Genomic DNA, 27,004 nt, shown 5'->3' with positions numbered 1-27,004 from the left:
ACAACCACGTGTAAGGTTGTGGGCGGGGCAAGTCAGGTAGGGGAACACATGGAGGGCGCTCTATCTGCTGTGCTGCTCGTCGTGCGTGTCACACAGCTAGCTCGGTTCTAGTGCACCATTCTGACACACATTGAATTATTCCATAAAATCGGCCGCCTTTTCTACATCTTTCTTACTCTAGTTGCAGTTGTAGTAGTTCTATGTGACTTATGTGTTTGTCGTGCAACTAAAAAAGCAGCAGTTGTGATGACTCGTTTTCCAAAAGTGTCACCGAATTCCTGGAGGTTAAACGCATAAAAATACTACGGGAAAAAAACTGAATGTACGGCTCCTTGACATTAATTTGACACCAGCACAACCTAGCCACACACAGAGGTAAATATGCATTGGAATTGTTTGTTTGGGAAAAGATTCCGTATGGCGCCACCACTTTTTCACTCAATATGAAATAATATAGTATCTAATTTACCTCAATGAGATATCCCTTTTTGTAAAAATGAGTGAAAAAGTGGTGGCGCCATACGGAAAGTTTTCCCTTAAAAAAATTGTTGAGGACATTTGAGTGACAGTTGTACAACAAGACTTCTTGTGAGTGTTACTGTTTCGTGTGTTTCTCAGATAAACAAGAACAAAAGAAAAAATAAAGTTCAAGTTGAAAACTCTGAATTGCAATGAGCTTTTGAATGGAACTATTGAGCATTATAATATATGTCACGTGGATGAATTGTGTCACTGCCCAATAATTGCCGTCAGAAATGTGTGTGTTATATAAGTGGGGTCTGTAAAATTTAAAATGCTAGGCCTATATGGTACGTGTGTTACATTTTTCTTGTACGTGTGTTACACAGTCTGAAATGGCATTGCTGAATTGTTAATTGATTATAAAAAATAGAATATAGAATGAAAGCTGTTCCTTACATTGTGTGAGCTGCATCTATGTCTCTGCATATTTAGTCACAATACTAGGCTTGCATGTTAAGTTATTTCAGAATGTTTGAGTGCCCATCATCATGACATGACCAATCACATGGGGTCACATGAATCCTTGATAAATCAGTGTGATTTTACTATGGCTTGTAGCTGTGAGCACCAAAGTGAAGTGCAAAGTGATCTTTGGCCAATGTAAAGTTTAAACTTGTTCATCACTGCAGCTCTGAACCATCAAAATGAAAATATCATATCTTCTTGTAACAGATAGTCAGTCTGATGGCAAAGATTCAGTTTGTGTCTATTAGCGCACATCCGTCACTCAGTGACGCTCAGCTGGTGACGCTCAAGTCGCTTAAAACATACAGTTTAATTTATCCTGCATGGTTATGGGACTACAAACAATAACTGTGAAGATGCATAAAACAGTTTCAAATGTTCTGGAAATGTTCTGCCAGAACAGGAAGACAAATCTATCAACAGACAGATTTCATTCGTAAAATGGCCCATGGTACCTATTCCTACAGGGTTCCGTGGTCAGTTCAAATTTGAGCCAAGCTGGTGGTAGATACACTGTATACATCATGTGTACACATGTACCAGAATTGGTGTTTTTACACATATTATAGTTTTCCTGAACTGCAAATTTGGGAGATACATTTTATGTTTGCAACCAAAAGTTCCAACTTCCATACCTAAAATACTGACATGTACAAATTTACAACAATGTCTTATCCTTTGATAAATTTCAGATGTTTCAAATGTGACCTCCAGAAATGAGAAATATCCACATTTTTATTTGATAGACCAGGTTCCCATCAGCTATGTCCACAAAACTAAAAACATTAAAGAATCTGTCCTTGTGTGACCCAACTATTGCTAAACAGGCATTTGTAACACACGTAATATTGTCTGTAACACACATTTCTTGGATGAAAATTGTAAAAGTCTCTTTGAATCATGTAATTTGATTATGTTTGCTATTATAAAAACCCAAGTTAAGGCTGTTTACACAATTTTTATTTTTTAATGTCCAGGACCACTTTCTGTGTCTTTTTTGATGATGTTGATCAGCTGACAAACATGTAGTATGATAGATGGTGAGCAAATCAGTTGGAGATTGCAAATTATTCATGTCAAGTTATTTAAGTTTTTAACTCAAATGACCCGGAAACCGAGTCATTCGAATTAACGCGGGATCCAGGTCATTTGACTTGACCCGGAATCTGGGTCATTTTAAATGACCCGGAATCCGAGTCATTTTAAATGACCTGGAATCCGGGTCATTTGAACTGACCCGGATTCCGGGTCATTTGAATTGACCAGGAATCCGGGTCATTTGAATTGAACCGGAATCCGGGTCATTTTAAATGACCCGGAATCCGGGGCATTTGAATTGACCCGGAATACGGGTCATTTTAAATGACCCGGATTCCGGGTCAAAACATTTTGACCCGGGTCATCCGGGTCATTTGAATTGACCCGGAATCCGGGTCATTTGAATTGACCCGGAATACGGGTCATTTTAAATGACCCGGATTCCGGGTCAAAACATTTTGACCCGGATTCCGGGTCATTTCAAATGACCTGTCATTTTAACATGACCCAGATTTAGGAAACCTCTGGTGCTGTTGGCCTTCTTGCCGATGTTGTTTATGTGAGGCTTCCAATTGAGGTTGCTTTGGATCGTCACACCGAGGTATTTGGCTTGGGCGACGGTGCGAAGAACAGTGTATTGTGAAGACTAGAAGTTTTTCTTCTTGTTGGTGACACGTAAAACTTAATACTTGTCTGGGTTGATGGACATAAGCCATGTTTCTTCCCATTGCTGGAAACGGTGACTTAAGGTGGTTTGCCAGGTCAGCAGCATCATTCTTTGATCGGATCGGTCTGTAAAAAGGGCGTTATCAACAAAGAGGCAAATCTCGGATGTTATTGCGTCTGGTAGGTCGTTGATACACACTAGGAAGAGTATCTCAACATATGCATAGAATAAGAAACCTGTGGAAATTTTAGCTCGATTGGTCATTGGAGTTGCGAGATAACTATCAAAGAAAAAAACATCCTTGTCACACGAAGTTGTGTGCTTTCAAATTCTAAACTTGAGGTCTGGAAATCAAATTCGTGGAAACAGAGGAAGCCGTTTCTCACAATATTTTATACTTTTTTTTTATCAATCTCTCCTCATGACTCATTACCAAGTAAGGTTTTGAGTAATTACCAATAGTGTCCACTGCCTGTAAGTACCAGGGTTCTACCCGAAGGGATTGGTGCCAAGAAACCGTTCCGGCAATAAAGGGTTCTCCAACCACCATCGGCAAAATTTTCTCTGTTTCTGACCACCACACATTTTCAAATTTGTTTGACGTGCAATTTCCATTCAAAGGTTTTCAACAAAATGTAAAACTGCTAAGTAAACAGTATTTTGTACATCTAAAAGCCATACATTTTGAGTACTTCTTTGGTGAGCTGTGTATTTTAAAGGAACACGTTGCCTTGGATCGGACGAGTTGGTCTATAAAAAGCGTTTGTAACCGTTTGTTATAAAATGCATATGATTGGAAAGATGTTTTAAAAGTAGAATACAATGATCCACCGTGTAATTTCGAGGCATAACTCTTTTACAATCTCTTTCTAACCATATGCACTTTATAACAAATGGTTACAAACGCTTTTTATAGACCAACTCGACCGATACAAAGCAACGTGTTCCTTTAATGATCGTGGGGGATCATTTTTCTGCCACTAAAGAGCCTAGGCAGAGCCCCTGGTGTAGTGTATACTGTATTTGTAAAGACGTTCATAATTTTTGTACTTCCTTCATCAAAACCAATTTGACCAATGACCACCGGACATTTATTTAATGCAGCTTAATTTGATAATGGGAATATTCAGGGTTTTGAGCTTGTGTGTACAAACATGATAAACTGCAATTATTCTCAATTAGAAGCAAGTTCCCTTGCAGGCCGCCATACACTGACGTCACAGGCAGCTATACTGTTTACCTATGGTCTGTCATTGTGGGAGTCAAATTGCATTTTAGTAAAGATAAAAATTATGCTGATAATGTGTAGTGTGCATTAGGGCCTACCTAGAAAATGTAGAATGCTCAACTTAAGTACCTGTGTAGCAGAGAATTGAACTTGGCACAATAGTCAAGCTGGAATGTCATCTTTATCAGGGCAAGCCACTTTCTTTTTTTGCAATTGGGCATGTATTTGAAATTATTTACTAGTTATAAGTGATTAAAAGTTAAACAATAAAATGGTTCTAAAAATCAAAGGTATCGTCCTTTTTTCAGCAAGTTTATGAAATTAGGCACTGGAATGTCTTCTTTTGGGAGGGCAGTTCTAAATTTCGTTTGAAAATCTTAAAGCCTATTGGAAACTTTTGAAGGGGCACCAAGGTGAAGACTGGGGGAAACAGAGGCTGTGGCTTCCCTGTATTTCCAGTCATTCATGAAAACCACAATTAACACCTCATGACAATATGTTTTGCATGGACATGTTGTACATGCTGACATCGTCTCTCCCTGATTATTTGCAGAAAACTCTCTGAAAAGACACCAATCTTTCCATGTTCTGATCAACAAAATTTAAAATGTTAAATTGTTAAATGTCTTGAAACATCTCAGTATAGAAAATCTTCCTGAATGATTGCAAGCTGCAAATATTCATGGTTCGTGCTCTGGTCATGCCCTGGTCGTGTAGTGATGACATCGTGTGAAATACAATAATGTAGGTTCTGTGCAGCGAGCGATATCCTTTGAATTGATTCCTCCTTCAAGTCGTGTGAATGACGTACATTTGTACACGTGCAGTAACAACACAGAGATGTTGATGCTCAGCAACAGCCCTAATAATTTATATCACGGATGTGATCACCGCCAAGCTCCCCTGGCCATGTACCTTGGTGCCCTTTAAAATTAGAGTAGAAAATTTGATTTATAAACAGGGCTCAAATTTTTACTTGACCGCAGGCCAGAGAGGCCAGTGATTTTAGCACCTGACTAGAAAAGTCAAATCCAAAAGACTACAGTCCTGGCTTGAGGCTCTCTACTCTGGACCAGCATTTATTTGACCAGAATCAAAATGTGTTGAACAAGCACTTATAGAGAAGATCTTCCTCATTTTTCTTGTAAATTTTTAATACTTTGATACTCAACAGAATTCAAAATAGGCGGCCTATATAAATATCAAATTCCTATTCACAAAGATAATTATACAATGAGGTATTTCGTTCAATTAAAAAAATGCAACACCACCAGGGTTGTCCTGTTGTGAGCTTGATTAACCATAGAGCAATCTGCAGTCCAGGGTTAATTTCGGCCAAGATCATCATCGAGGACAATGTATTAGGTGTCAATTTATCTTGTTAAATTTGTTCTGTAAATGTCACAGGAAAATTACCTCTTGGATCAATATGTTGTTTGACAGTGCACAGTAGTGTAATTATGCACTACACGTACATTGAATCAGTATTGCTAGCGGTCTACTTGTACTGTACATGGTGTCTGTTTCAAAGTATGGAAAAAGAAACCAGGCCAATTATGCCACATGTGTTTGCAATAACTGCCACATCATTAAAGCAATTTTAATCTTGTAAACACACTTATGGAATTGTGATGATGATAAATTAAAAAAATAGATGGTTGGTCAAAAAACTTCTGGGTCGATAGCCCTATAGGCCTACAATGGGAATAGGCTTTGGTGGTGTACAATATTAACCGGTTTATGAGAACTACAAATGAACACTGTTAAAAACCAGACATTTAACAAAAAACAAAAAAACATGACACAAAGATGCCAAAAAAGGGTAGCTTTAAAAAGATTTTGAAAAAAAAAAAAAAAAACGTTTTTAGCAAAGCAAGTTATATCTAATGCATTACAGGTTGATTCAAGGCAAAGTAGTTGAAAAATGGTAGTCGGAAACTCAACTACTTGACTAAGCAATCAATAGACTTGGACTACAGCCGCACTACATAACAAGTCGCCAAGGCTTATACTACACATACTGTACACAATAATGTAGCTTGACTAAAGCAATTTAATTTTTTCATTCATTTGACAAACCACGCTGTCAATATAGAGTTACTACACATATGGGCATAACTTGACAAGCAGGGGTTCTCAACGATGAAAAGGATTGGAAAATGTGTGACACTGACTACCACCATGTACTGTCAGTCAAGATCTCTAAGGGGTGTTGGGGGAGGGATAAGTGAGGTTGTTCATGATTGAATATTGTTTATGTTCATAGAAGCCTCTAAGAAATATAGTATGAGCCACTACATTGCTATGTATTTCAATTTTATTTTTGCAATTTTGCCTTTGTGAAAACAAATTGGCCTTCTAATTTAGGCCTATTTTCTTTCATTTAGGGGAGTCAAATGAAACTTTAAATTTGTGTTGAGTTAATTTACTTTGTATATGAACAACCAATGCAGACTGAATTTACATTACATTATGATGTACAATGAGTTACAGTTCTTGAAAATAATATCATGGTTACTACATATTTACATGCATCTGCATAAAGCAGTAGCTTACAGTATGTGTACATTTACGGTCGCACTGTATGGTTGTCTGTGCATGTGTGTGTATGTCGGTGTTGTGATCATCTACATACAGTACACGTACACACGTTGTTAGGTCAATACATTACAGTGCACTGTACATTGATGGCCTCGACCACACTGTATGTGCACTCCTCCGCAGTCAGGTCTCGATCAATCTGGATTGCAATTGGGACCAGCATTGGGACAGGAGGAGGGTGCAAGAATTCCATCTCGCTGATTAAATTGCTCATCCTTCTTCTCAAGGCCATCATCAGACCTCTTGTGTTCAGTCCTCCACAGACGTCTCGTCACAGCTTTCTTAGTGAGTGGAATATCTCTATAACATTCATGGTGCTCTTGACGAGCGATCCCCAATGAGGCATTGGCATTGGATCTGATAGGCTGTGTGTAACAAGTATAGTTTGGTTGTGTCAAGCAGTTTCAGTGAGGTTCGGATGCAGACCTGATACTTCACAGAGGCAAGTGCCTCCATGCCCCTTGTATTTGCCCTGGTGCTCACTGCCCTTGAGATGTTACGTTAAAAATTACATTTTCCTCATGGACGTGACCTCTTCTCAGGAAATTATGCGTTGCCCTACTAGAGCAAAGTGCCAGGCCTGGTGATGATGCCAAATTGCTCAAATGGGTGCATTATGATCATCATTCGACATTAGACAAGTTTGCGTCCATGGCCGCCTCATCTTAAATAAAAATGGGGTCGCCACCATCACCTGCTCTTTTTTAACAAGACAGTATTCTCAGCTCCACTTTGTCACATTGTCTTAACAACACGTAGCGCAGCTTTTAGGGCAACCTCTACCGCAACTTGTATCTATACATTGCCATAGGTAGACCATTTATTGAGCACATTACTTTTGCTTGTGCTCTAAACACCGTGCCACCTGTAAGACAAAGACAACACATCCCCTTAATCAGCTCAGCCAAGCTTTCATCAGAGATGAAATATTCGAGATGAAATCTGGGCATTTTATGGCCATTCATTTTACATGTGTACATTATCTAACATTGTCTAATGTACATGATGTAAAGTTTTGTGTGCATGCTATACTGTACATCATTGCAGCTAAATGTTTATATTTCGCCAATCCCACAATGACTCGAGACACATTACACCAAGTACCAAGTAATTGTTGAAAGTGTTTCAGAGTAATTTGTTACTTAAATACATGTAGGGTCTAGTTGGTAAGACAACCTGCTCTAAAATGGCAAAGGGTATAGGTTCAAATCCCACCTGAGAAGTATGTGCCTGTGTTTTTTTTTATTGAACTTGGGAGAGTACGGAGTCTGCAGTGCTACCACACAGTATCGGTGAGAAGGGTAAAACTAAATTTATAATACTTAATATTCTTGTCTGTTGACTCGTATTTATTTATTTTTTCAAAGGTGTCCCAGATGTAGTGACTTGTAAGTGACTTTGAGGGCTGTCCACGTGGGAACCATGAACCCTATTTGGCGGGCTACCATGGAAATGAGTAAGGCTCGCTCTGAGAACCAGAAGCAGATTAAGAAGAGACAAGAAATGCAGAGAAACAAGACTAGGAAGGAGAAGGAACGGAGACGAGTGGTAAGTTAAGGCTGAGAAGAATCCATCTCAAGAATCCATCCATCCCAATTTCATGACTCTTCTTACTGCCAAATTCTGCACTTAGGATCACCATTCTCCCGCTTGCATGGCAAGCGCCAAATTTCTGCACTAGCTGTGTAAGTGCAGAATGCCTAGTAATGTGGAGTATGCATATGTGCAAACCAAAATTCCCCGCTGACCCATGAAATAAGTGCTATGTCAAATGGTTTGGGGCAAGCCTATAACATAGCATTAGCAACCTCCAGATATAAGCAAGCCCTGGTACCATTGTGCAACACACGTTCATTCAGAGTTGTGTACATGGCATACATGAATGTATGGGTGTTCACTGTCTCTTAAAGCCATTGGACCCTTTCGGTTCAGAAAAAAAACAAAAAGTTCACAGATTTACAAATAACTTACAGGGTTTACAGAAGGCAGTGGTGAAAGACTTCTCTTGAAATATTATTCCATGAAATGGTTTACTTTTTGAGAAAACAGCAAAACGATTTCAATTCTCGTTAACGAGAATTACGGATTTATTTTAAACACATGTCATGACTTGGCGAAACGCGCGGAAACCAAGGGTGGGTTTTCCCGTTATTTTCTCCCGACTCCGATGAGCGATTGAGCCTAAATTTTCACAGGTTTGTTATTTGAAATAGAAGTTGTGGTACACGAAGTGTGGGCCTTGGACAATACTGTTTACCGAAAGGGTCCAATGGCTTTAAAGGCAGTGTACACTATTGGTAATTGTCAAAGACCAGTCTTCTCACTTGGTGTGTATCAACATATGCCTAAAATAACAAACCTGTGAAAATTTGAGCTCAATCGGTCGTCAAAGTTGCGAGATAATAATGAAAGAAAAAAACACCCTTGTCAGATGAAGTTGTTTGCTTTCATATGCTTGATTTCGAGACATCAAATTCTAAACTTGAGGTCTCGAAATCAAATTCGTGGAAAATTACTTCTTTCTCGAAAACTATGTCACTTCAGAGGGAGCTGTTTCTCACAATGTTTTATGCTATCAACCTATCCCCATTACTCGTTACAAAGTAAAGTTTTATGCCAATAATTATTTTGAGTAATTACCAATAGTGTCCACTGCCTTTAAGTAACCAAGCAAAATCTTGCCCGAATCATGTGACACATACATGTAAGAACTGTCTCGATGATAGTCTGAGGAACTCAAGTTCAAGCTTTAACAAATGGCTTATTCTAAGCCTTTTAAGGATTCTTGCTGTTTCAATGAGCAAGACTTACAGTGCAGAGTGCATACATGTAGTACAATTGTTGGCCTTTCTTACTGGCGTCACTGAGCCTACAAAATGCCAGCCCTGTAGGATTGTATTACATTTAAGTAGTATATGTAGAAGTAGCGTCGTCAAGCAGAAACCAGATGAACCAGCGTAAATTATTAATCCGATCGATGCGTACTTGTGAATTATTGAAAAAGAAATTGATCAAAACTAACTATGACTATATAAATTCGTACACTGTAGGGTAGGAAATTCTGACTTACGGCCACTGCAAAGAATATCAACTGTTTTTGTCAGTCAAAAATTGTTAAAAATATAATGTAGTGCCATTATCGTTTGAGTATACCATGTGTACCTACCATGATAAGAGTGCCAGTGCATGTAACTATACCCGAGGCCCATACAGTTTTCTAATTATACGAGTTTCTGAATCCGTTGTCATGAGAAGAATCAATACATATTGTGTACACATAAAAAATTACATTATGTAGTATATGTTCATTCGCAGCTCAAAACACATTGTAGCGTGTATCCATTACTGGGCAGTGGCATGTTTCATTAATAAACGCGTTTAAACTCAATACACACAGGCTAGTGATTAATGTTTTATTCGCATACACTGTATGTACCTCACACATGATGTTTAGAGGCTAATTTCATTGGGCTGCATAATGGTATTGAGCATTTTTGTCATTCTTAGTTTTAAAAGCAGACAATTGATCTAAGACAATTTACCTTCAAACAAAGATCATTGGTTCTTTCATGAATGGCTAACACATGGCCTCCACTGCCTTCATCTTGGCCTTGGTGCCCCTCCAAAAGTTCCTCTGCAATCTTGCAATGAAATTGCCCCGCCCTCATAAAAAGAGGCCTGAAACCTAAAAATCATTACACTTTAATACTGACAGGCCTCAAATTAAACTATCGGTAAGATTTATGCTTTAAATATCTTTGATCTTTTCTTTTGGCATTTTCAGGAGGCCTTGGAGCGAGACAGACAACGTTTCATCGTTGGTCAAGAGCTGATCCCTGAGGATTTGGAGAAGGAGGAGGAACTGGAAGACGTCCAAGAGGTCAGTCGTTAATCATTTCCGTTTCATCATATTATTTAGGGTATATTTATTTAGTATTTCTGGTGTTATTTATTTATTCAATAATATTATTATCACAATAATTTGAAACAGGTGGCCCAAGAGCCCATGTACAAAGTTAAAAAAGAATTACATTAAAATATTATAAAGTTACAATTACAAACAAACAACAAACACAAGAGCCAACAAGTGGCTTAATCAATTACACAGCAAACTGAAAACAAAATCAACTTGAGACTAGGAAAATACAAACGAGGAGCGAGCAAGATGGTCATTGTTGTAAACAACAACCGTGCCCCTTCTGTGGCATTATTATGCCTTTCAAAAACACCTATGATGTAATCAGAATGAACCATGGGTCGATGTACAATCTATTTGTTCATCTCAGACCCCGCAGAGGATTTGTTTATACAAGGAAATAATGGAAAAACAATAGCAGAATTCCATAAACCTGGGGTCGATTTCACAAAGAGTTAGGACTTGTCGTGTCTCGAGTTATGTAGGACGAGTAACTCGTCTTAACTTGGGATTAATCTTGAGGTCTGCATGCTACATTGCAGGGTTGGGACTCGTTCTAAGTCCTAAGATTAGTCTTAAGTTAGGAAGAGTTTTGTGAAATTGTCAGCCGATCCCTTTGTGTGTGTGTGTGTGTGTGTGTGTGTGGGGAGGGGGGGGGGGGGGGGGCGGGTTCTACAGTGTGAGCAATTTGTTTTAAATTATAGTTGACTAAATTGTTAGGCTATTGATTGTTTATTGATTACAAGTTCACTTGAGCAAATAAGGGCAAAACTTAAGTAACATGTATTTGCAGCTTCCTTTTTTCCAAGATACTCCAAGGGTGGCTTCTTATATAGCGCACATGTCCGTCACTCAGTGACGCTCCTAGCGCTGTAACATACAGTGTTCCCTGCAAGTTGTGGGACTGTATGTTTTTGAATTATGAGACATAATCCTGATAGCATCATGTAATGTTTTTACAAGGTGCTGTGGCGCAATTTGCTGCCGATCGGACCAGTGTACATGTACTCAAGTTTGTACACAGATATTTGTACGTACGTATTTAATACATTTTCATATTACGCAGAGCGCCACTGCGTGAAACGTCTTTGGGACAAGGCCGCTCTTTTTGTAAATAGCTCAATTAGAGCTCATTAGGAAAGTACGTTTGTAGCAAAGTACAATGACCCTGCCCTTGTGCGTCTTTCCATAATTATTTGCTCCATGGATCAATATAGATTATTATGATGATGTTGTTGACTTAAAAGTGCCCTTCTTCTTAGATTAATATCCGGGGCTCTAAATTAACAGCAGGCTGCCAGCCTGAGGCCAGCAAATTTGCTGCTGAGCTACCAGCTAGCACAGGGTGTTTTGATGCTCAATTCAATCCTTGATCTTGGCATGGAAAACAACGGCCAGAGTTGTACATGTTTAGGCGAAGATTTTCAAAACGATAATTTTATAACACAGGCAAAGGCACATTGACGATTACATAGACCAAAAAATAATAAATTTAATTCATTTTTAACTCGTGGTGAGTCGTCTGACTGTTTGAAAAAGAGTTCCATCTGCACGTAATAGATTGCGCAATACTGTGTACTGTTTACATGTATGTCAATTTATCTTTGTGCATGGTCAATTTGTTTATCCTGGGATTTACAGCAACACTCAGATTCACTTCAGATGAGTTGTCAATAAAAAATAATAATAATAGTAGCTTCTTATAACGCTCCTTACCTTCACTTAGTGACGCTCAAGGCGCTTCAACATTCAGTTTTTTCAGTAATTGAGATCTTGTACTTTGTGAGGCTAGGGGTAAAATTCACAAAGAGCTGAAACTGTTCCTAAGCTGTGTTCATGTATCAATCTTAATTGCTGAGCAAAGTGTGATGTCACAATGCAAATCACTATGGCAATACTGACAGCTCAAAATAAATGTTAGTGCTTTGTGAAATCATCTCCAGGGTTTGGTTTCACAAAAGAGTATATTATGATTGATCTTCAGATGTGATCCATCCATCTTAAATGCTGAGCAAAGTGTTATGCCGTAATACAAATCGCTTCGGCAATACTTTTAACTTGTCTTAAGGTGATGAGACTAAACCCGGTTCGCGGGAGTTTTTCGCGCAAACATTTCTTGCACATTTGTGACGTCAAAATTTGCATCAGATTCGCAGGAAGTATGAACCAGGCTTAAGTTAATTTCGATCCCTGTTTCCTTTTGATTTCAACAGTGATGATGAACTTCAGTGTGTGTATAAGTGCATTGGTTCTTACAGTTCCATGGGGGTCAGATTTCCATCTTATAATATCTTACCATAGAGCAATGAACAGAGGAAGGCAGTGTATGTTTGTATTGAGCCACTTCAGATGCAACTTAATGTAGCAAAGTGTATAATGCATGAGCCTCTTGCCTTGATCTATCGTACTGGATAGAGCTACATGTACGTGTTTGACATACATACATACCGGTAAATACATTGTCTGACCATGCCATTTACAACAAGTTTGAGTGCAATTTACATGTAATATATGGTCGTATCCGAATTGCCAGCAAAAGCTACGGCTGTTGTTTGCGCGAAAATCTAGCTGTATTCAGAGTCGATTCAGATGGTTTCCATACATGTAGAAATTTTGAACTTAAAAATTGTGAATTGGTCTCTTCACTTTCGAAATAGAACAGCTACATTTTCCCCATGACCACTAACGCGACTCATGGATAACATCATGTGGGAGTATTAAGTTAACACAAAATTGGGTGTGCCAATCCTGGTGGGCTGTAAACAACATTTCAAAAAGTATTTCCCCTGAAAACAAATAATGCAGACATTTACAAACTTTTCATTTTATCATAAAGTATAATGTAGGCCTATGTTGAATAGATTTTGATATCGCAGAATGTGCTAAGTCCACTGCTTACCTTTTAATGAGCTAGGTGTGGGAGGGCACATCATTTTTGATTAGTTTTTTTTTTTAGTTTTTTTTTTACTTTTGCCCTCCCAGGACGGCCTGTACATGTGCTTGTTTTAATTGTACTGTCCGAAGAATTAAAATAAATAAATAATTAAAATTGTATTAAGATCTGTCTGTAGTGTGTAAACAATGTTAAAGGGAAACACATTGCCGCGGATGAGCGAGTTGGTCTATGAAAAGTGTTTGGAACCATATCTTATGAAGTTGCTCATGTGGTTAAAAAATATTTAAAAGTAGAATACAACGATCCACACAAATATACTTTGAAGATGCACGGTTTTCTTCCTACTCTGCAAACTAACATGGTCAACTATTTTGTGGAGTCAAAAATTTAACTCCACAAAATGGTGTGCCGTGTAGGATCTCAAAGTATCGGGCAATTTCAAGGCATATTTGTGTGGATCGTTACTAACCAATGCATTTCATAACAAACGTGTCCAAACCATTTTTATATGCCAACTCGCCCTATCCAAGGCAACATGTCCCTTTAAACAAATTTAATCCAACGTTTGCTCAAAAGTAGTCAGCAGCCTTTCCACTCCTGAAAGCGCTTTTCATCAGGCATACTGCAAATGAAACCAACGCTCAATTCAAGCGAGGGCCATTCCACAGGGTACGATTACAACATAATGGCACACATGTTTGTATTGTGGCTCTTTAGTCCCATTTCAACTGTCCTTCTGTCAATCGATCACACATTGAGATGATGAGGATGAATGTGGCTTCTATGGTAACGATATCTTCAAGGTATATTGCGGCCGGCCGATAAGAGTCTTATAAGTTGCTACTTTGAAATAAATGTAAACTATGGTGGTGTGCTGTTTTCACTTAAAGGAACGTTACAGAATTGGTAAGAAACACAAATGGCGAAGATCACTGATTTACATAAAACTTACACTGTCTAATGATGATGATAGTTGAAAACATCCCTTGAAATATTTCTGTCTAAAATGTCATATTTGATGAGAAATAAATCGTCTAACTTCGCGTTCGGAGTTTATCGCTCAGTGAGCGTTTTATTCATTTTTATTTTGGCATCGATGCAATGCAAAATTTGTAATCGGTTTTTCACTATTCTCTCTTGACCCATACATGTATGGCCGATCAATCTCAAACTTCTACAGGTTTCTCAGTTTATGTATTTGTGGTGGATTACATCAAGTGCTTACACTGCCAGCAACTGTTTTGTTAGCAAAAACCAATTCTGTAATGTTCCTTTAACTTGGTTCGATGACTACATGAGTGCAACATTTTCTGCAAGTGGCACATGTATGAAAAGTGTACCTTTTTGTTTTGGGAGCCGTTTGGTTGTTTTATACAACAAACTAACCTGTTAAATTTCAAAAGTTGTCCGCAAATCCAGAGCGATTATGTTCATGCAGGAAGAATAATCTGTACTCGTAATATAGTAAACACATGTCATGACACGGCGAAACGTGCGGAAACAAGGGTGGGTTTTCCCGTTATTTTCTCCCCCGACTCTGATGACCGATTGAGCCTAAATTTTCACAGGTTTGTTATTTTTTATATCAATTGTGATACACGAAGTGTGGACCTTTGCACAATACTTTTTACCAAAAGTGTCCAATGGCTTTAACCAGAGAGATTATGTCCATGCACGAAGAATAATCTGTACTTGTAATACACAATCTGAGAAGTGTTGCTGTCAGTAACTCTTCGCAGAGTGAAATTTTGAGGGATAAAAACTTAAATATTTTTCCATAATTCTCAAAGTGCTTTTCAAAGAAGTGATTCTCAAAGAAGCTGCTGTACTCCTAACCAGTTAAGTTTTATTGCCATTAATTTGAAGAGTGATTGCTAAACGTAAAGGCCTATCTTTAAAAAATATTTGATGAGTACACGTACGTAGGTTTACAGTATACAAGTAATGTCTGTTGAAACAGGTGTTTCTGCATTATGCATTTATAATGCATTTATGCATAATGTAGGAACAACTGTTTGCAAATGTCAATGTCAGTAGGCAGCTAGAACTAAAGACAATCTGCCTCATTAGAATTTAAAATATAAATTGCATCTGGAAAATTTAGCAAACGAATATGTATCAGCTTTCACTTGTCCACTGTCTGTATTGAGGGTTTGAGTGAACAATATCATGCCTTAGGAAAAGTTCCATTACAAATTTACATTTTCCTCATCTTACCCTTTACCGGGAGGAGATTGCCATGCATCTTCAAGACACTGTTCAAGGCCTGCAGTGGGTAGTATAAGAACTAGTTTTTGTGGTGTTAATGGTCCCCTTGGTTTATTCTTATACATGCATATTACCTTTTGTTGTGGGTGAGGGTGGATAACCAGCTAAAACTTTCACAGGCGACTTGCATTGCATATTTATTTATAGACCCGTTGCATGCGACGTCACACTCTCAAAAAGGAGGCAGATCATTGGACAATAGCTGTTCTCTGTGCGTAAGAACATGCGCGTGACCTCAGCGTACCTGCAGCGTTTCAAGTTATACAACGGGAGCTATTGAGTTTTTACACAATACAGAACCCGCCTTGGAACAATGTGCATAATTTATGGTGTCAACTGTCTTTTGTGCATGTTTGTATACGATTTTGACCCAGGACATGCAGGATGATACCCATGATGGAAACCCAGGATAGGCACATGTGAGTACGCTGCATGTTTTGCAAGGGGTCTAGAGATCTACCTTAAGGGTTATCTTTTTCATATATACAGCCATACCGAGTGCGTACTCGTCCTTTCCCACCCTGCTTGTGTGCGTACTCGTCCTTTCCCCCCACCCTGCCCGATACCCAATTTCAATTTATCATGAACACTGAAAGGCAGAGATTGTCACCAGGTACTTTACATAGTGTACATGTACCCAAGGGGGACAGAGATGTTGATTGAACACCTTGGGCCATATTGAATCCACTAGACTCAAATAAATATGTATTAGGCCTACAATGTAGCTGACATCATGCTGTATTGAGCATGTTAAAATGTTGTTTTTTATGTAAAATTAATGTAATGTATTGTCTAAATGCTTCACCATTTTAGTGTTTGACAGAGGACAGTGATCTCCTACATGTTTGTCTGTTATTATTACCCACTTCAGACTTTCGATATTAAAATAAGAATATAAGAATAATTTCAAGAGAGGAACAAAAGATATTTTGTTTATATGCTTAAAACATTGACTTTTCTGAATGTAATGGCCCCTATTAGACAGGGATGGGCGAGCCTCAACATGATTCCGACCTCTGTCGACTAGACATGCTAGAGAGAGAGAGAGAGAGAGGGGGAGAGAAAGTCAAATTAAGAGTTTAATTATGATTGAAATATCATGTGCAGGTGTTCTTTGGGTTAAACAAAAATAGCCTAGAGTGGGTTGACTGTCAGGAGTCCCCACTGGCTCCAGCAGGGAGCTCTAATCTAATGTGGTAGTTTCCCAGTCCATAGTCACCATCTTAAATTAAGTTAATGTCGTCGCGTGCCCTTTACCGTTTGGTAATTCTTAAAGACCAGTATTCTCACTTAAAGACAGTGGACACTATTGGTATTTGTCAAAGACTACTCTTCTAACTCAACATACATGTATGCATAAAATAACAAACCGAGGGAGTTGTTTCTCACAATGTTTTATACCATCAACCTCTCCCCATTACTAATTACCAAGTAAGGTTTTATGCTAATAATTATTTTGAGTAATTACCAATAGTGTCCACTGCCTTTAACATCATAATGCATGAAATAAAAAACCTGTGAACACTTGGGCTCAATTGGTCTACGGGTCATCAGATTTGCAAGAGAATAATGAAAGATGAAAGAAAAAACACCCTTGTTGCGTTAATAATAAAAGGCTTCAAGCCTGATGAGGTCTTTTATTGTTTGAGTGAGAATTTACCTCTTTCTCAAAAAAATACACTACTTCAGAAGGGAGCTGTTTCTCACAATGATTTATTCTCTCATCAGCTCTCCATTGCTCGTTACCAAGTAAGTTTTAAAGCTAACGATTATTTTGAGTAATTACCAATAGTGTCCAGTGCCTTTAATGACAAAAGAGCCTCAGGTCATTGTCACCATCTTAATGCCATTATTTTGTGCCCCTAGAGGAACAAAATTGATGCTAAACACTTCCCTGTATGAATTAAAGACATCCAAGGTCTTGGTTATTAGCAGAGATCCTGCCCCAGACTCAGGATCTAATTAAACAGCTGTTGACTCGCCTGTTGTCAAGGCAACAGAAGTCCGGAAAGGATTGATCATGAAATTCTCCGTTGTGTGTGTTTCTTGTGCGCTGTAGAGTGAGCGCTCGTCGTCGTGCACGCAAAGTTTGTTAAACCATGTGCACAATGCAAATATAGTTGCGATGCGTTTATCGAGTGCCTTTGTTTTTAACATGCATTTGGATGGCTTTATCATGGGGGGATGACATTAGCGTCAGGGTACTGGATGCGTACCTAACGACGATTTTAATGATGAAGTGTGTGTGTTTGTCGCTCATGTTCATAGCACTGAATTACTGTAATGCCTCCAACATGTGGAAGGCCAACTATAATGTATGGTCTACAAGATGTAAATGTATATTCATTAATACCTCAGACAGTTTTGCTGTTCCTATTGGTGGAGAGCGTGCAAGTGTGGGTGTTAAAACGGTTGATAATGACAAGCTGGAGCTGTTGTCAACCGGCTGTTTTTGGATATGTTTAGATACACTACGCAAACAAATGCATATCCGAAAACTGTCTCAGTCATAAAAATGCAATACGCGTACAGAGCTCAAGTTTGACAGAGTTTCTTAATTTATTACTCCTTTTTACCAAAAACGCATTTATGAATGGAAATAAAAAAGTAGTGACTCGCTCTCAAACTGCCGTTTAAAACCTAGCAGGCTCGGCCCTGTATCGCACAGCCACAACCCTTCCAGTTTTAAAACTTGCGCTACCCTTTATTACCTAAGTAGTTACCTAAGTTATACTTATTACCACTCAGTAATCCCAACAAATGCAGAAAATAATAAAAACCTGTAAATATTTTGCCTCAATTAGTCATCTGTGATGCAAGACAAAAATTAAAGAAAAAAACCACCCTTCTTGCTCGGCAATGTTTTTTAATGCCATTGCTCTCCATTGGTCATTATAACTTGTGGAGTAATTACCAAAAGTGGCTCAAGATGCTGCATGGCTGAAGATTATGTGTGGCTGAAGATTATGTCTGGTTGCATGGCCTCGACTTGATTGATTGACTAAAGGTACACCCTACCTTGAAAAATAAAATGTAGGATTTGAAACTTACATAAACATTTTGGAAAAACGATATGGAAAGGTTTGCGGTAACTCCATGTAAATGAGTTGGGGTGGCTCTGAACAGAACCGTTGCTTTCAACTCGACATTTCAATCAGTATGCCCTGATCGTCTTCTGGAGAAAATAATAAAATGGTTTTACTTGAAACAGATTCATCTGGATTGCTCATATGTCATAAAAAGTTATAATTAAGAAAGTAGTAGTACATGTACAACAGTTTACTTGTATCTCAGTTTTTATTGGGAACCTTATTCACTCGTTTGTCGATTGTGTAGATAGTCTGGTAAACCTTGGTGGGTTTTTGAATTTTGTGTTACCCTAAACACAGTGTGTTATATTTATAAGCACTGTTAGACTTGTGGGCAAGTCGTTAAATGTTTGATGCGATGGTAGCGTTCTGACTTTCTCCACGATTCTCGCGACGGGCGATGTTCTTTCAATACTGCTGGCCCCTGAGAGACAACTGCTCTTGTGACTAGTTAATGGAGAGCAGGAGGAGCCAGCAGGCTCGCATGAGAGCAGTGATCTCGTGCCTGGGAGCAGTTCTCGATCGCAGTGAGCTACATACAACATTAACGACGTGTCAACAAGTCTAAAGCACTATTATAGGAGTGTCTTTTAGACAGACATGGCGCATTATAAATTGCCACTTTTATTATTACTATTGTTATTATTATTATATGCTCATCAGTGCTTTCCAGATCTCCTGCAAAGAAACAAAAAAAGTATTAAAAACCATTTGGGAATGAATCCAGGACTCCACTATTATACAGCGGATGTCTTAACCACTTGTACATATGTATGGATCAATGTTGTTAGTTGTGGAGTTCAATTGATGTTGATGCACATTTTTAAGGAAAGGTACAAGTTTGCAATAAAAGCTTTTGGTTACAGCTTTTTTATAGATTTAAAGACATGGTAATTGTCAAAGACCAGTCTTCCCACTTGGTGTATGTCAACATATGCATAAAATAACAAAGCTCTGAAAATTTGAGCTTGATTGGTCGTCGGATTTGAGAGTGACTATGAAAGAAAAAAACACCCTTCTCACACGAAGTTGTGTGCTTTCAGGTGCTTGATTTCGAGACCTCAAATTCTAAACTTGAGGTCTTGAAATCAAATTCCTGGAAAATTACTTCTTTCTCGAAAACTACGTCACTTCAGAGGGAGCTGTTTCTCACAATGTTTTATACTATCAACCTCTCCCCATTACTCGTAACCCAGAAAGGTTTTATGATTATAATTATTTTGAGTAATTACCAATAGTGTCCACTGCCTTTAAGGAAACATCTCCCTTCAAAGTAATGTGGTTATGTGAAAAGATCAGTAATTATGCCTCAAACTGAATCTGAGAAAATTCCTATCAGAGATTATTCTGTGGTCTGGACAAATTCATTCCAGAATTTTGGCGATATCTCAAAAACGCAACAACCTTTTGAAATGAAATGTTCAAATGTTAGTTTTATACATTTATATAGGATTCAAACAATCAATATGGTATACTTTGCCTTTAACTTGTTTGCTGAGCATGTCTAACCAGTCAATGAATATTGAAGGGAACATTTACAGGGAGGAATGTTTGATAAACCTTGGGAGATAATTGCTGAGAAGCCACATCAGGTGGAATGAAGCTCAATGTCACTTAACCTAGATATTGCATCAGATCGATACATACATGTACCTGTCTTGTATTCCACTTCACTGGAATATTTTCATTATTGCGCGGGGTCAGACCTATATGTACATATATGCGCGCAATACTGAGCATGTGCGCACACACTCAGATTCGCAAAACAGGATCGTTAGGTCTGCTGCCGCCAGCGTCTCAAAAGTCTCCCTATATTGCAAGATGCAAATGTTAGCATCTCTGCTAGTAACAGAATGGAATTGGAATCATATCAAAATGTTATGGAGCTTCCAAGATCTCTTGTACACTCCATTGTACCCTTAAAGTGAGATTTTACTTTCAAGTACATGTTCATGTATGCTAATACCTTAATATGTAATTATGATTTGGTAAATATCCAAACTTTTTGATGGCCCCAGAATCTCAATATTAACCCCACAATATGTACCTCAGTTCACTGTCTTTATAGTTTTGTTGTATTCTTTTTTGTCCATTTTCTACAGTCAGCAGCTGAGAAGTTTCAGAAGGAGTTATGCTGGTGTATACAGCAGGCTAAGGTTGGCCTTGCCAGTATCAAACCATCTTCAAAGGAAGCCAAACCTCAGAGTAAGTAATGCTGCTGCGCAGTTACTGACTGGTACGGAAATGTCTGAACATATCACTCCCATCCTCTACAAACTCAACTGGCTACCAGTCAATTACAGAATTCATTTTAAATTACTCCTTCTCACTCGTCCGTTAGACCAGGTCTGAGGTCATCAGGCAACGGGCTCTTTGTTCCTTGTACCTGCTTGGCCAGCTACAGGGACAGGGCCTTTTCCTGTACTGCCCCACGGCTCTGGAACAGCTTACCCGTTCACATCAGAAAAGCACACATAACATCTCACTCTTCCTGCACCAACTTAAAACATATCTTTTCCAGCAGGGCTTTTCATGAACTTGGGTTTTTCCTTCCTTTCAGACCGGCCCCTTTGAATGTTTCACAGAAAAAGCGCACCTTATAAGTGATGTGTTATTATTGTGTTATTAAGTAAATTGCCAAATTGACTACTGGGTCACTCGCCTCTTTAGGCACTGACGGGGCCAAATTCTAGTGCGAGAAGTGAGAACCAGACTGGATTTGATAATAGTATCATCAACTAGACAGGTTTTAGGATGCAGCCGGTGCTTTGTGAGGACTGTGTGAAGAGCTGCTGAAGCTTCGGTAACGTGTGCCAAACGTGGGCACGTATTGTGTACCCTGTGCAGCTCTGACGCCTCATCAGGATCCAACATTTACCCAGCCATGTGTATACTCATAACCAAGGCTAATTTTGGTTTCTTCTTGTCCAAGAATGGGAATAAACAAGACAATAAAGTGGGCAGAGATAACGATCGTATTCAGCTGGATAAAGAAATCAATCTCACTCAAAAGTGTCTGAAGCCTCTATAAAAAAATATATATCTTCTTCTGGAGAGCCATGTAATATGACCGGGAAAAACGATCATACCTAGCCAAGCCTTCCCTATTCTTGTGGCTCCAGTCTTTAAGGTGTCAATGTCCCTCAAGTACGCCAGGGCTGTTTGTGTTTTGTCTTTGACTCGTGACATTTGGGAGCCGTGGTTGATTAAAACGAATGGAGCATATGATGGGAAAGAGTCAGCTTACATTCTGCATGCCTAGTTTTTTTCATTTTGACAATTTTTTTGTGTTGTTGATGGTGGTGGATTTTACTATCGACCCAGTGACAGCGCTAGTTTAAAATTGCATCAATAAATCAGTTTACTGACCCATTGCTAAAAGTAGTGACCTCGGACCTCAATACTTAATTAATGTTTCAGTTTCCCAATGCTCTAGTAAGTAAAATGTAGACCTGAACAAATTGACACCTAAACGTGTTGTGTTGTCATGAACATAGTCTGTTTGTGGCGTGGCCATGGAAATTTGAACTCTCACCCAGTTATTACACGCACGAGTGCTGAGTGACCGCCACATCAGAAACAAAAGTTTAAAAGGGCTTTGTCATTATTATCTTGTGCATTTTCTGCAGCTGCAGAATTTGATGTGTTCCCTGGGGTTCATTTCACAAGTATCATGACCCAAACTCGAAGCCACACTCTGCTGATCAGAAACACCAGAGACTGACTTCATTGATCCTATTCACTCAGCCACTACTCCCAAAGATTAAACTGATGACTTGACAGCTGAAATGAAAACAAGCCACATGTACATGATAGCGCTTTCTATAAATGCACATGAACTTGTACTATGTCTCTTTCCTGACGTCAAGATTTTTCATCGATCTCCCTGTGCCTTCAAATTTTGTTATTTTGCAAAATTGCAATCAGTTGAGACTTGACCTTGTTACATGTATGCCAAAACCTTCACATATCTAATTGAAATGGTACAGAGTCTCTCTGTAAACCTCTCAAGTGTTACATCCTGTAATATGAAGGGCTTCATCTTCAGACATCTTAGACCAGGTGGGTGGGAACTGTAATTCAATTCTCATGATTTGTTTTATTATATAAAATCTCATCTCTGCATACACTTTGTATGTATGTACAACATGCCCAGTCAGATGTGATATTGCATTTAGTGCTCAATATGTGGCATGGCTTACCCCCCCCCCCCCAACCCCCTTGGTTTTCATTGAGTTTATGACACTGTATCAATACTACGTTGGCGTGGCGTGGTACTCTGCATTTTGTGCAATTTTTTTGTAACACCTAACACCAAGAATTACAAACTCTTTTTTTTTCATGCCTACATCCGTATGGACTGTTAAATGGGTAACCATGTTTCAGCCCTAGGAGTAGGTGGCAACGGCCTCTGGACAAAAATAATTGTAGCTCACACCTTGAAGTGGCCTTCAGGCCTTGTGTGTCTGATGGCGACTTGCATGAAGAAAAAAAATGAAAGAAAAAAAAGCCTTTTCCAGAGCTGCCAACTCTCCCTGATTCTGCAGAAAGTTCTCTAAAATATAAATCCTCTCATGTTCTGATGAACACATTTGACAATCTCCCTGATTACGGAAACTTCTTCCCTCTTATTTTGAATACAGTTCTAAAAATTTCCCTGATTGTTGTACAAAATCTCCCGATTGCAAGATGCCAAGGTTGGCAGCTCTGCTTTTCTATCTGAGACACAGTTTTTAATCACAGTTTCCTTTTGAATATTTCCTTGACAGCTGAGGAAGCTCAGAAGTTGCTTCGGACTCTGACGTCCATCAAAGCGCCAATGGCCAAGAAGAGACAAGTAATGCGAGCAACGTTTGGGGATTATAGAAACAAGATGCATCAGGAAGAGAGACAACACAAAGCAAGTAAGAAACAGATAAAGTTTTTTTTAATTCAATTCAATTCAATTCAATTCAATTTTTATTGGTCCTGCCATAGAGGAAATTCATTTTGCATACATGCAATACAGGAAAAACTAATAACACACAATCATAAATAAACTACTGGAAATAAATAATATTAATTACCCAGAAAACTACATAATAAACCACAATGGAATCCTACTGAAACCCACTGAACAACATCTAAGCAGAAAGTAAACAAAGTAGTTAAACGCCTGAGGCTGATCATTCATTGAGGAGACAGACAGAGTATGGTATGAAGGAGTTGAGGTACTTGTTTGTTTTGCATCGAAGTGACTGCCATCTCCTACCACTTCTTAGTTTGATGAAGAATTTGTTCAATGGATGGTTGGTGTTACATTTGACTGCCTCTGCTTTAGATCGAACCTTCTCTTTGCAAGTTTCATCAAGATCGATGTCTATCCCAAGGATTTTTTCTTCTTCAAAGTGGCCAAAAAGCAATCAGATTCAACCGCTTTATTTACTCAACCTTCACATGTTAAAGGGTCTGTCTACGTTTGGTAATCACTTTGAATAATATGAACATGTAAATTTGAAGTGGAACTTTTCCTAAGGCATGATATTGTTTACTTTACCCTACCATTCTGACAGTTGTCCCTACATTATGCATTTATGCATACTGAAGGGGCACCTGTTTTCAACAGGCATTACTTGCATACTGTACACATCAAATCCTTTTGATTTAAAGGGTCTGTCAAATGTTTGGTAATGACTAAAAATTAATGGCAATAAAAACTGACTTGGTAAGTAGCCCGGCAGCTTTGGATAGTATAATGGATTTTGAGAATCATTTCACTTTGAAGTTGAGGTTATCAAAAATAGCCATAAGCCTTTTTGAGGTATGGCGGACACAGTATGAGTGCACTGTTTGGTTTGGGTGTATACACACAAATTTACCCAAACCTTGTAGTGTTGTAGCAATGTGTCCGCCATATTTCAAAAAGGCTTATGGCATTCCTGGTCTTCATAAAACTACAGGTTTGATAATATTATGTCAAATAACAATTGAAATGTTACTGATTTATTCAATAATTCAGATATGAGTAAAAAGATGTGTGTGGAGCAAGCCAGCCCTAAGAAGAGAGGATGCGGTACTTTCCTCAGGATGTCCGTAACAGCAAGTGGAGATGCAACCTCGCAGATTATACCAACCAGCAATGACCTCAGTGAAAAAGCAGGGTCATCAGGTCATCTCTCAAGGTCATCAGTGGGTCACGACCCAGAGCCAGCAGGTCATGAACTAGGGACTTCAGATACTAACCAGGGCTCATCAAGGGGGGATCAGGGAATGCCCGGCAATCAAGGCGTGACCTTGGACTGTCCTGCAACAAAAGGTCATGACCTCGGGTCATCTGGCGATGACCGGCTGAAAAATGAAGAGGACGACTCAACAATGCAATACCTTGAAAAAAGTACGGAGAATATGCATATCCTGAACCCGGAGAGCAAGGACTCTCAGAGGAAGAATCTGGATAACAATGATGAAAACAGAAGCCATGAATGGCACCAAATCTCCCACAATCAGAACGCTGCAAACAAAAGAAAAATGTCACAAGAGGATGAGGACTCTACCACTCTGGAATTGTCGGAAGAGGTTGAAAAGCCATCTGACCTTTCTTTGAATCTCAATAAGGGAACAAACTCTTTCTCGTTTAACTTTAGTATCGGTAAGGACGATCTGGACCAGCAAGAAGCCAGACTGTCCAGGAGCCCTAACAATAAGAACATTGAGGAGTCTCAGAGTGAGAGCAGTACCCCTGAGAAGGCACCGGGAAGTGGACGAAGGAAGCCTGGAAGCAGGAAGAGGAATCGAAGCAAGAAGAAACAACAACATAAAGAAGCAACTGTTGCCACCGGCAACCAGAAGATGCAGTTGGAAGCAGACGGGGAGTTCAAGTTTAACTTCCCCGCTCCAACATAGTAGACCTTTGTCAGAGGAAGCCGTCTTACTATTCCCTTTTTTTTGGGGGGGGGTTTGGTTCAAATCAATATAACCAGAAGATGCAGTTGGAAGCAGACGGGGAGTTCAAGTTTAACTTCCCCGCTCCAACATAGTAGACCTTTGTCAGAGCAAAGCCTTGAATTCCCTTTTTGGGGGGGGGGGGGGGGGGTAGAGTTTTGGTTCAAATCAATATAACTGAACTAAAGAAAGGGTGCCTACATAATTTTACGTTCCTTTTCTTTGTTCTTTTTTTGACAAGTTTCCCCAACTGAAAGGTTACAATTTAATTGTTTTTTTGTTGTTTTCCTAGATTTACCTAATGGTTACAGCATTGGTAATTTGCGCAAACAAGGTTTGCCCAAGTACTCAGTGCATGCCTTGCCCATAGTCTTTATACTGAACCAAATGGCAAGCTAAGTCATGATAAATGGCATGTGACTAATGGTATACTGTTAATTTGAGGCACAGTTGTACCACCATCCATTTACATAGTACATGGTCATTGAGTGACTGAGTGATCTGTTATGAACCAACCCTTGACAGATTCAGGTTATTGAGTCTTTGTTCTTGACAAAGGGCTAAGTTATGACTTTGTTCGGTGAGTGATAAGGTTGTATCACCATTTTGTTTATACGCACAATCAAGGATCAATGCACTGTACTCGATACTTCAAGAACAAACTGCATTATTTCAAACACTATCAGCCAGCAATTTGGCACAGGTACTTGTATACATGCAAACAATGGTATTCATTTTATGAGTCATAAAATGCTTTATATACCTCATAATATAGTATCCTCTAATCTGATTGGTTAAAAATGGAGATGGAAAAAGCTGTGCCCCCTTTTACTGTCAATATGACGCCATATTTGACTACGCTCGCCCTGAAAATAACTGTCACAAATAGGTCGTTCGTGTTAAGAAGAATCTTCACTCGGTATATAAAAGAAATATTAACTGCTTAATAATCGGGGCACAGGTAAAATTATAGGCCCTCGGTGATGTCATAACCATGGCTTTGCCCTCAGCTTCGCTTCGGGAATAGTTTTGACATCACCTTGGGCCATTACTTTTAATTATATACCTCATATTTAGAATCCTCTAATCTGATTGGTTAAAAATGGACTCATGGATTAATTAAATAAATACAAATAGTTTCATCAAATTGTATTCTTTTTATAATCATTTAAATAATTGAAGATGAGGCTTTTCACTATTTGTTTCGGTCAATTATTATGCTGAAAAGAATTTCAGTTGCTACATGTGTAAATAACTAACTCTTGCAATTAATATAAATGGTAAGATAAGATGCACAGGGTTTGACATTAATTGTTAATGTACAGTTTTGTAATTTTGAAAGATATCGCTCGGTTGTTAAAGCCATTATACACTTTCGGTACAGAAAAAAAAG

General features: G+C 38.8%; 1 protein-coding gene across 4 annotated transcripts; it reads left to right on the top strand.

The window, feature by feature from the left end:
• Window positions 1-87: 87 nt before the first annotated feature.
• Window positions 88-27,004, top strand: LOC117292887. 4 transcript variants are annotated; one of them, XM_033775057.1, is made up of 7 exons: window positions 88-375; window positions 7,889-8,069; window positions 10,306-10,401; window positions 20,793-20,895; window positions 23,460-23,594; window positions 24,689-25,512; window positions 25,647-27,004. In XM_033775057.1, exons 2-7 carry the CDS (start codon window positions 7,944-7,946, stop codon window positions 25,704-25,706), a joined length of 1,344 nt encoding a protein of 447 aa, XP_033630948.1. In that variant the 5' UTR covers window positions 88-375; window positions 7,889-7,943; the 3' UTR covers window positions 25,707-27,004. The 4 variants fall into 4 exon arrangements, with proteins under 4 accessions (XP_033630948.1, XP_033630949.1, XP_033630947.1 ...); XM_033775058.1 differs by having other exon boundaries at window positions 24,689-25,518; window positions 25,653-27,004; XM_033775056.1 differs by having other exon boundaries at window positions 24,689-27,004.

The sequence above is a fragment of the Asterias rubens genome, chromosome 7, assembly GCF_902459465.1.
Source record: "Asterias rubens chromosome 7, eAstRub1.3, whole genome shotgun sequence".
NCBI classification, from domain to species: domain Eukaryota; kingdom Metazoa; phylum Echinodermata; class Asteroidea; order Forcipulatida; family Asteriidae; genus Asterias; species Asterias rubens.
The sequence above is the reverse complement of the archived record's forward strand: the minus strand, read 5'-3'. Positions and strand labels throughout refer to the sequence as shown.